The sequence below is a fragment of the Oncorhynchus kisutch genome, linkage group LG11 (assembly GCF_002021735.2).
Source record: "Oncorhynchus kisutch isolate 150728-3 linkage group LG11, Okis_V2, whole genome shotgun sequence".
Classification (NCBI taxonomy): domain Eukaryota; kingdom Metazoa; phylum Chordata; class Actinopteri; order Salmoniformes; family Salmonidae; genus Oncorhynchus; species Oncorhynchus kisutch.
Window position 1 is genome coordinate 36,349,365 of NC_034184.2, and position 12,146 is coordinate 36,361,510.

Consider the following 12,146-nt stretch of genomic DNA (forward strand, 5'->3'; position numbering starts at 1 on the left):
ACATAACTGCAAAACGCCTATATTGCTTTAAGACAACATGCCAAAACCGATAAAACGTTACAGCAACATGGTCTCTTTACATTTTTATACTATATAGCCTACCCCAACACAGACTATGGGAACATTGGCTCAGTCACACAAGTAGGTTAACTGAACAAATTCCTCAGTAAACCGTCACATGTATAGCCAGTTCATTAGGCTAAACACCTACCACACAATAGATAAGGTGTGTACAGTCCCTTTATTTATTTTTAATCAAAAAAGCTCTGCATATTTATGACGGCTTGGAATTTGAACAATCCCTGCACTATTATCTAGGGATAAACGATATAGTTGGTGAACATATCGGAATCGGAAGATATTAGCAAAAAATGCCAACATCGGTATCGGCCTGATGTGAAAAACCGACGTCAAAGCTGATGTGCATACCTATGTAACGTAGGTACATGATGTAATGACGCAATGTAAAAGTTTGCGCTACACGTGCAACACAGCATTCCTAACCTAGCCCACAACGCCTGCTGTGTGGATCAAGCAGTCAAGTCGAGCAGGTATTTGAAAGATTAAGAACATTTCCGCAAGACAACTCAAAAGCGAAATCCATTAACGGCAAGATAATGGAATGCATTGCCCTTGACAATCAATCGTTCTCTGCCGTGGGCGATGTTGGCTTTCATGACTAGTCGAGCACAGGTACACACTACCAAGCGCGCTATTTTTCAGATGTTGCCCTACCGGAATTACACAGTAATAGTGTCACTGCTATTAGATTCACGACATACTATGTAACGCCTTTTGGGTCTCTAACACTTTGTTAAATAAGCTTAAAATTTGACACGTCAAATAACACAGTTCTATTATAGAATGTTGTGTGTTCTGAATTTGCACGTGCAAGCCAAGTGCCACCACTACTATCAGTACCACTGTCAAAGCTGTACAAAAAAGTCTGCAAACAAGCAAACACCAGCCACAAACGATGTGTTTACAATACCGCTTGGGTAATAAAGCATTACTTGTTCGACAGCAACTTCTGGGGTAGCTAGCTAGCTTTAGCTAGCACCAATACAACCAGCCTGAAAACAATGACCAGTAGAAACTGCACTCATTTTCACTATTCTTAGCAATGATTTAGGAATCCTTGTGAGTAAGTATTAGCTAGGTAGCCAATTGTTGTTCACCTACTGAAATTGAACTTCAGTTAATGAAAATTAATAGCTAGCCAGCTACTTAACCCTGTTGCCCAAAGCTAACGTTATAAGCATGCCAGCTAGCTTCATCTGGCTAGTGAGGTTCGACCTGACCGGGTTATGTGTTGTGAAGCTATAAGGATTAGGCACAAGTCAAATTTTCAGTTTGCCTTCAAAATAAAAGTACCTCTTTGAAAGTGATCCAGAAGGTTACAAATTGGTGGAACCATGCCATATTTAGACGAGACAATATAAAACAGGGTTGGAATGTGAAGCAACGAAATGGGGTATCAGCCCACAGAACTGTGAAGAGTTTTGGCAAATATTAGCATTGTAGCTATTATCGCGGGACTGTGACTGTGTGAAATCACCTCCTCAGTCAGCCTATTGTGTGTATTGACATTCATAGTGCACTGTACAGCTTTACCTAAGGATTGGGGATCAACGAAATTGGGTAACAATATACTCAATATTCAATATATTTTTTCCCAACGTCCTCCTCAGTTATCAGACTCCAAAACATCCATGCAGTATTGTTTTTCCTCTGGAATAGTGTTCAATACACATAGGTTGACAATAAATGTGGCTCAATTCACAGTTGATTCACAGCCGCACAATAAGAGCTATGATGCTAATGTTCTCTGGGTGTCACTAAATTCTTATTTACAAAGACGACCTACCCTAGCCAAACCCGGATGACGCTGGGCCAATTGTGCGATGCCCTATGGGACTCCCAATCACGGCCGAATGTGATACAGCATGGATTCGAACCAGGGACTGTAGTGACGCCTCTTGCACTGTGATGCAGTGCCTTAAACCAATGTTTTCATGTGTGTGTGTTAACTATTTAACTGTACTAGAATGCTTAAAAGGACACAAAAATTTTCATTATCAGTTAACGGTATTGGTTTTTTTGGCAAGGAAAATATTGGATATGGCTATTGGCCAAAAATGTCATATCGGTGCATCATTACTACTATGGCATACAACAGTAATCACTGCAATATTACCGCATAAAACTGTCTGATCGTAGCATTACAAAAAGAGGGCCTTTAACCAATGAACTTTTACTGCATAAAATTAATGGTTCAGTCAAGCCAAACTGCCCTCCCCCATCAGCACGTGACAAAATGGACACAATCGTCCCAAATTGCTATTGAAAATGTCTGAATTGGTACAGAAATATCAAGCATTTTTACCCGCAAATATCAAAAAGAGACACTGAAATCCTGTAGGGACTGCCATTAGCCTCTGAACTATACTGAACAAAAATATCAAACGCAACATGAAACAATCTCAAAGATTTTACTGAGTTACAGTTCATAAGGAAATCAGTCAAATTAAATATTTTTCATTAGGCCCTAATTCATGGATTTCATGTGACTAGGAATACAGATATGCATCTGTTGGTCACAGATACCTTTAAAAAAAAGTAGGGGATAGATCAGAAAACAAGTCTGTGTCTGGTGTGACAGCCATTTGCCTCATGCAGCACAACACATCTCCTTTGCATAGAGTTCATCATGCTGTTGATTGTGGCCGGTGGAATGTTGTCCCACTCCTCTTCAATGACTGTGCGAAGTTGCTGGATAATGGTGGGAACAGGAACACATTGTTGTACATGTTCATCCAGAGCATCCCAAACTTGCTCAATGGGTGACATGTCTGGTAAATATGCTATGGAAGAACTGGGACATTTTCAGCTTCCAGGAATTCTATACAGATCCTTGCGACAGAGCCATGCATTACCATGCTGAAACATAAGGTGACGGCGACATATGAATGGCATGGCAATTGGCCTCAGGACTTCGTCACAGTATCTCTGTGCATTCATTTTGCCATCAATAAAATGCAATCGGTTCATTGTCTGTAGCTTATGCCTGCCCATACCAGATCACAACATTGATATCAGCAAATACACGCCATACACCTGGTCTGTTGTTGTGAGACCGGTTGGACACACCGCCAAATTCTCTAAAACGACTATGGTAGAGAAATGAACATTCTCTGGCAACAGCTCTGGTGGACATTCCTTCAGCCGGCATGGCAATTGCACACTCCCTCAAAACTTGAGACATCTGTGGCATTGAGTTGTGTGACAACCGCACATTTTAGTGGCCTTTTATTGTCCCCAGGACAAGGTGCACCTATATAATGATCATGCTGTTTAATTAGCTTCTTGATATGCCACACCTGTCAGGTGGGTGGATTATCTTGGCAAAGGAGAAATGCTCACTAACAGATGTAAACAAATTTGTGCACAACATTTTAGAGAAGCCTTTTGTGCATATGGAACATTTCTGGGATCTTTTATTTCAGCTCATGAAACATCTAACACTTCACATGTTGTTTTTATACTTTTGTTCAGCGTAAATTGTTCTGAAAGGCATCACCATTCTCCAAATAAACATTCTGCACATTATCCATGTCAACAGAGAAAACTAGGAAATGAATGCAATACTTCAGCCGTTTGATCAGGGTTCAATCCGTGTCCACCCTTCCCACCGTCTCGCCCCCATTTGCCTGTCTCCCCTGATTTCCAACATGAACTCAAGTGTCAAAACACATTCAAATATACATTTTGAAAAACTGCCAGGTAGAAGACGTCACAACTTGACCTTTGATGTCAGCTTGTAAGATAGTCTTCCGTTGTTGCTCCAGCATTTTCCTCTGCCAAGGTATTTTAACATACCGAGCTGATTCCAAGCACACGCCCGTTCAGTGCACTCGCTTGAACTGGTCTTCAATATCAGGGCCAGGTTGGCCAGGTTTGAGATGTGCTGCAAGGGACTACCATCCTATGGGTTAACAAAATGGATATAGGTCTAGATCACAAACTTCACTTGACAGTATATATGCGCGTGTTCTGAAGTTAAGCTCTAGAAATTATTAGTGTTAATGTGGGGCGGCAGGTAGCTTAGCGGTTGGAGAGGAGAGCCAGCATCCGGGATGTTGCCTATTGGATTCTGGGTCCGACTGGAAAAATATTTAGTGAAGTGAGCTTGCAACCGGAGGTTTGCTAGTATCAAATCCTAGATGCCATTGCCTACCGTTGTGCCCTTGAGCAAGACACTTAACCCCCCCCCACAACCTGTATATGTAGGCGTGTCTTTTAGAGGGGGTTGGGTTAAGATCTTCTCAATTATAACATTTGCATAAAGAACTGCATTGAGGCCCTTTTGGAATTCGCTAGTGTTCTTCAAATATTTTTTAACCAAGGATGCCAGATAAATTACCACTATGCTAATTTAGATCACATTTGACAGCTAGCAGCACATGGCGCAAGATTGACCAATTCATGAGACCATATTTTGTATCTTTCAATCAGGATAGCAGGACATTTGAAAGGTGCATTGCATGGTCTTAAACATTCAATTGATTGCTTCCCAACATGCCAAATAATTAAATCCATGATAAAATTGGCCTCTGGGCCATAGTGCCAGAACTGTCAGGCTGCATTTACACACTAGCCAAATTCTGACCCATTGCTCATAATTGGGCAAAATATCAAAATTGGGCTGCCTGTGTAAATGCAGACTCTATGTGTTATTGGTTAGCTGATCAATAGCTAGGTTCACTAGTTAGTTTGATGCCTCATAACTAGATAAGAAAACATTAATAACGCAGCCAAACATCTTCCCTGCACTGTCAAATTAATAACGCAGCCAACCATCTTCCCTGCACTGTCAAATAAGAAACCACGTTTTACTTTACCAAGCTACAGTAGCTACCTAATGGAAAAGTAGTCATGTCTAGAGATGGACTATTTGTAACCAATAAAGTTATGTAATATTGACTGGCTGCTAATCGGAACCAAGCTCTTAAACCCTTCTCTGTATGTAGGGTTTTCAGCGGTTGCATTCGCCCACGGTTGGCTCCATGTGAACTACAATTCCGACACTCTTCCAACGTTTAGATTCATCAATAATCATCGCTGCTAAAGTGTTGCACAGATCCATACACTACGTGTGCCTCCAGTTGAGGAAATACACTTCCTTCCCAGTTTCTTGCACACTACATAGCTAACTTAGCCTAGGCGGCCTCCTTTTTTAATTTAGCTAGCCATGTCCGTCTGTCTAATGTAAACAAGTGCTGTAACATGGGGATATGGCTGTGTGGGAACATTAACCCTATACAGATGTGTAGTAACTTAACCTCGTGACATTTGACAGCTCCACACCACCTTTCAAACATGCTTTATATTCTGTCGTATCAATAAATTAGCAAACATTAGCCAGCTAGCTACCTTAACGTTAGTTAGCAATAAACGATATTCCATTGACAACAGTAGGTGTACTAACGTGGCTAGTTAGCTAGTTTACTGTATGACAACGTTAGTTATTTAAGAAAAGGATACACGTTAAGTCCAAGTCGAACCCATCCTCCTGGTATCTCCTTTTGTTCCGGCTGACCATTTCTTTTATTATCGCAGCCATTGTAGCTAACTAGCTTGCTGGCTAGTGACAGGAGTCTGTGGGTTTCAAATTATGAAAAGTTAGCTAGCTGCCGTTGCTTCGGTTTGCAATGGCTTTGCCTCTCGATCGCCCTTTGCTTTTTTGATTTTGCAGCTCCTTCCTCGCAGTGAGACAAGCCAGCTGTGGTCGTCGTCGTGAGTAGGATTAACGCGTTAGCTAGCTAGAATGGCTTTTTCTCTGGATCATAGAGACGGGCCTTGCTCTGCTCTTCTGCGCAGGCCAAACTTTCCCAAAACTGGAATTTGTCTTGCAACTCTCCCTTGAAAAATACATACAATAATCCTCCCGCCTAACCGTAAGGCATAAGACGGTCCGAATCTCTTGATCTACCGAAGCCGCCGTGATTGACAGACCAGCGAGGAGATAACTCTCCGGCGCTCGCTCGAATTTGAAGACTACCGGCCCTTGGAAAGCCCAGCAGTAATTAGTTACCGTATCCACTCAGACTTAGCTAGCCACTTTTTAAAAAATCCAAAAACCTCCTAGCGAATCAACATCTTCGCCGATGGATTGCCAAAATACACGCGAAAAAGTGTCAGGCTCCAATGTATAATGGCTATACAAAGACCAAATATTTGCACAGACTCGTTTGACATATGTCCCGGGAAGCATCTTCTTTTTGCGTTTCTCTCACGCTTCCATCATGGCTTCCAACGGAGGAAAAATATATATATGTAGAGGTTTAAAATATATATATCCTACCGCAGCAAATATATAGATCTAGAAATAAATACATGTGAATTCTTAGAAAAGCTGTTTCATTGCAGAAGATTTACAGTGTACGTTTTTCCGATTGCCGTTTTTTTGTAGTCGGCTAGCTAGTTCTTTTGTTGGCAGCGGAAGGACACATCTGAGCTCATGCAAGTCTCCTCTGTCAAAGTGATCACGTGTTTTTGTAATTATGAACGTTTCCAACATGTCATTTTTTCGCTTCTAGTGTACCTTATTGCATTTATCCATGTGGGCCAATTGAGTCCTTGAATTGACAGGGGGGATATCTCTGTTTGTGTGTGTGTGTGACTAGAGTGGGGTGTGGAAGTAGGGGTGTCTATCAGTTGTATTCCTAGATACAAATAACGGCAAACATATTATCTGCTCAATTCAAAGGCTTAGACCAACTCTCCCTGCCTGAAGTTTAGGATGAAAGGCCAACTGATAGGTAGAAAAACTGTTCTGATGGCGAAGACTTGAGGGGAAACGTCCTCCGCTTCCACCCAGTCTCATGGGAGTGTCAGGACAAGAACGATAGGCCTACAGTGCAATTTTAATTTTTTCAAAACAACATATTGTCACTCACCAGTGTCTCAATTTGACTGGATCAAATGGAACAAACTGTTCACCTGATGTTTACAATGGGGATGATGATGACTTATATTTGATGTTTATACTTTTTTAGACATGGTTTGGTTCAGATTTTGGTGGTGTCAGAAGAAACGGTGCCCTTGAATTGAAATGTCTCCTCTTCTGAGGTGATAACTTTGACCCAGACATACTTTGCATAAGTTTTACCCACATAGCCATTGACAAGACATTACAATACACATTTTATCCCGTTTTCCTTTTTGGACATAGACACCCACCACTGCGACCTGTATGTTGTAGGCGGCTGGCCCTTGCTACATATTCGTCGCCAGACCCACTGGCTCCAGGTCATCTATAAGTCTATGCTAGGTAAAGCTCCGCCTTATCTCAGTTCACTGGTCACGATAACAACACCCACCCGTAGCACACGTTCCAGCAGGTATATCTCACTGATCATCCCAAAAGCCATCACCTCATTTGGCTGCCTTTCCTTCCAGTTCTCTGCTGCCAGTGACTGGAACGAATTGCAAAAATCACTGAAGTTGGAGACTTATTTCCCTCACCTACTATAAACATCAACTATCTGAGCAGCTAACTGATCACTGCAGTTGTACATAGTCCATCTGTAAATAGCCCACCCAATCTACCTACCTCATCCCCATGCTGTTTTTATTTTATTTACTTTTCTGCTCTTTTTCACACCAGTATCTCTACTTGCACATCATCTGCTCATTTATCACTCCAGTGTTAATCTACTAAATTGTAATTATTCACTCCTATGGCCTATTTATTGCCTACCTCCTCATGCCTTTTGCACACACTGTATATAGAGTTTATTTTTTCTACTGTGTCATTGACTTGTTTGTGTTATTGGCTTGTTTATTGTTTACTCCATGTGTAACTGTTGCCTGTGTCACACTGCTTTGCTTTATCTTGGCCAGGTCGCAGTTGCAAATGAGAACTTGTTCTCAACTAGCCTACCTGGTTAAATAAAGGTTAAATAAAATAAATAAATAAACATACTTTTGAGTAAGGCACAGTGAATGTGTTCTGTTAGAATAAACTACACATGTTTTAAATTAAACCTATGAAGTCCTATTAAATGTAAATCATGCTTTTTCTCATGACACTCAATGCACTTCACATCTGGTTTCTTATTCTTCTGTATGTTAAAGAGAAGCAGATGGCAGAGGTGAGGATTTGGAACCTGGAAGTGAAATGAGGTTATCTATGGCCGTGTGTATTTTTGGATATATGTTTGGCCACCAGAAATGTGGCAAAGGAACAATGATTCACACTTTGAGAAGAAATCTGTAATATGTGTATGTGGGAATAAATGTTATCACAACTGTATTTGACTGTAGCAATTAGGCCACATCACTTGGAAAGGCCACATCACTTTGGAAATGAAATGAGTCAATCTCAGGTGGTAGGCAAGTGGAAAATAATTGTGTTCATTATTTTCTGCAGCGGCGTCATGCCCCCTCATATTTGTCCTTTTTAATGTTTGTGTTGTTGTTTCTCTCTAATACTGCTAGCCACCTAGCAATGTTATGAAGTTGGCTTTGGCTAACCCAGACAGGTTCCCGATCTCCCAACCTCATAACTAGCTACCAATAAGCCATTTCAGGCTGTGAATCAAGTTAGAGTAGCTAGCTTGTCTAACTATTTTAGCTGGCATACCTGCTGGCAGGTTTTGTAAACTAGAAAAGCAAACAATAACAAGATGTACTGAATAAGACTCATATTCCATTCAATCCTTTACCCAGATTTTAGCAGAGATGCAAAGTACCATATTTAGTTCCTTTAAAATAAGAACCACCAATCAGGAGGATACAGACAGCTCAAGAGGTATGCTTAGATATGCAGAAAAATATACATTTTGGCATATAATTAAGCATATTGATTAAAGCTATAGATTGCAGGAAAAAGCTGTTTCAGGTGTTTGGAAAATGAAAAAATGATCTTACCTAGGCCCCTCTCCAGGCCACCCCCTAGCTATCCTTATGTATTTTGTGCCCCCTAAGATTTATGGGGTGCATCACGCACTTGGTTTTCTGTATTTGAGTTCAGATTATTTTCACTGTTGTATTGCATTGATCATATACTGTGAACCATTTGTGAGCCCGGTGTGAGTAGGTGTCTGGTGTGAGTAGGAGCAGGTAGACACCAACATGTGCTTTCCCATGGAAAGGGGAAAACGATATGTTAGCACTATTTTTAGTTGATAAGTTTAGGCCTACTGTTTGATTTGAATACTACTGTTTGATGTGATTGAGAAACAATGATCCTTTGATTTCTGTCATTCCTTTATTACAGTTTTATAACTATGTAACAGCTGATGTTTATAACTTTGTAGCGGGTGATGAAGGTCACTACCTTATTTGTATTTCCTCTAAGTTTCTATTTGTAACGGTTTTCTAGGTGTGAAGGAGAGTCGGACCAAAATGCAGCGTGCAGATTGCGATCCATGTTTAATGAACAAACGTAAAACACGAATCAATTATAAACACTACAAAACAAAGAACGTAACGAAAACCGAAACAGCCTATACTAGTGTAAACTAACACAGGAACAAGGACACTAAGGACAATCACCCACGACACACTCAAAGAATATGGCTGCCTAAATATGGTTCCCAATCAGAGACAACGATAAACACCTGCCTCTGATTGAGAACCACTTCAGACAGCCATAGACTTAACTAGAACACCCCACTAAGCTACAATCCCAATACATACACACCACATACAAAAACCCATGCCACACCCTGGCCTGACCAAATAAATGAAGATAAACACAAAATACTTCGACCAGGGCGTGACACTATAACCATTTGTTGATGATAGAACAGCAGTGTTTTCAGGTTAGGATTAAAGGGCCTGCTTAGAAGGCAATTTGGCATTTTCTCTGATTCTGTGCTAGATGCTTTATCCCTGTTGCAACTTGTAAACCATAATTTCCCAAATTTGAATGCATTTTGGTGTTACACCCTTAAAACTGAAACTGTAGCTGATCAACCATCCTGATCAACCACCGGTTATCAAAAACCATTGTGGAACATTTGTCACGAACCGCCTCGAATTCCGTAACAAAAAGGGACACAATGTGGAGAAAAGGAATAACAAAAATATATTTATTAACTGAAGCAACTTAAATACAATTAACAATGGTGTGTGTAGTCAGTAATCAGTAGTATATGTGAGTGGTTGCGTGCATACAGTAGATGTGATATTGAGGGGTGTTGAAAGGTGCCAACGCAGACAAACAAAACGGACACAAAAATGCCACAACCAAAATCTGACAGTGTGTCTGCATGGAGAGAGTCTCCTCAATGAATGGGGAAAAGGTGTATTTATCCCGGGACACACCCGAGCCCAGGTGTGTCCCATTTCGCTGACGACCCTCCCAGCTCCGCCCACCGACATTCTATTAAGGAAAACAAGAGCAAAGACAAAGAATTCGGCAGACAGAGCGAGAGGGTCGTCACATATTCCAAATCCTTCTGGCTTGTGAACAAAACCCTGCAGTACTGCATGGTAAAAGGGCTCAGGGCCAGACCCAGATGCAGACACGGGAGGCAGATGGTTTGAGTGTTTGATATTTATTAGTTTCAAAAGGGGTAGGCAGGAGAATAGTCACGGACAGGCAAAAGGTCAAAACCAGATCAGAGTCCAGGAGGTACTCAGGTAGGCTCGAGGTCAGGGCAGGCAGGCGGGTACAGAGTCCAGAAAACAGGCAATGGTTAAAACCTTGAGGACTAGAAAACGAGAGAATAGCAAAAGCAGGAGCACAGGAAAAACACGCTGATTGACTTGAAACAGACAAGATGAACTGGCACAGAGAGACAAGAAACACAGCGATAAATACACTGGGGGAAATAAGCGACACCTGGATGGGTGGAGACAATCACAAGGACGGATGACACAGATCAGGGTGTGACACAATATATAGGATTTCAACAAGAAACCCAATCATTGCTGACAGCTTGGCTGGAGGATGTGCTGTGGTAGACTATAGTTCTCCCTTGGACTGGACATGATATATACATTTTGATGTGCAGTTCCCCTGTTGGAAGTCCTACAAAATACTGACGGTACAGTTATCAGATCTAAATGGAGTTACCTGGGACATAGCAGATGAAACAATCTGATCCACCTATAATGCTAACTGGAAATCATCTTATAGAATGGGCCTGCAGTACCAAAAAAATGGACATTATGTCCAGTCAAAGGTTTCTCAGTGGATTATGCTTGTCTATCCTCTACTGTTGCGATTAATCTTTAGGGCCACCCTGGATTTGCCTGTTAATTTAAATGCATTCCAGTTGACTACCTCATGAAACTGGTTGAGAGAATGCCAAGAGTGTGCAAAGCTGTCAAGGCAAAGGGTGGCTACTTTGAATAATCTACAATTTAAAATGTATTTTGATTTGTTTAAAACATCTTTTGGTTACTACATTAATGTATATGTGTTATTTCATAGTTTTGATGTCTTTGCTATTATTCTACAATGTAGAAAATAGCAAAAATAAAGAACAACCCTTGAATGAGTAGGTGTGTCCAAACTTTTGACTGGTGCTGTATATTTAATCAATAGGATGCTAACTAGTTAAAATATTACATTTGGACTCTAGCTAATGATTAACACAATAGTGTAAATGCAGATAGGCTGTCACACTTGCTCCTGCTTCGGCCCAACATTACACACACCTGTCACCACGCGCATCAGTGCTTCATTGGACTCGTCTGGACTCCATCACTTATTGATTGCCTCCCCTATACAGTATCTGTATATTCCTCAGTTTCATCCCTGAGTCAGCATTAATGTCGTTTATGTTCCCTGTCCAGACGCTGTCCTTGTTTTGTTTCAGGTCAGTTATTTATTAAATATTCACTCCCTGTACTTGCTTCTCGTCTCCCAGCGTCTGTCCTCACAGAGGCAACCTCACCCCTATTTATTTATAGCAACTATGATGCAACAGTTGGGCTACAGGTGATAATGCTTATTGATAATAGCATACTTGGCAATGTGGACCATGGCCAGCCTATGGATAGGCTATATTTATGGTCCAATATGTATAAATAATTGGACCAATTTTGGGGTCATTTCTGGAGGTAGAAATAATATTTAAATTCATTTTGGAGTAGAATGTCCTTTTGAAAAGTCACCAGAACTGAGC

At 41.0% G+C, this 12,146-nt stretch overlaps 1 protein-coding gene across 2 annotated transcripts in view; it reads right to left on the reverse strand.

Moving 5' to 3' along the window:
- Positions 1-6,508, reverse strand: part of LOC109899723 (phosphatidylinositol 3,4,5-trisphosphate 3-phosphatase and dual-specificity protein phosphatase PTEN) — a 31,171-nt gene extending 24,663 nt beyond the window's left edge. For both annotated transcript variants that reach the window (XM_020495191.2, XM_031835697.1), the window contains exon 1: positions 5,545-6,508. In XM_020495191.2, coding sequence (XP_020350780.1) covers positions 5,545-5,623 — 79 coding nt within the window. In that variant the 5' untranslated portion in view covers positions 5,624-6,508. The remainder of the gene's footprint in view (positions 1-5,544) is intronic.
- Positions 6,509-12,146: the final 5,638 nt, after the last annotated feature.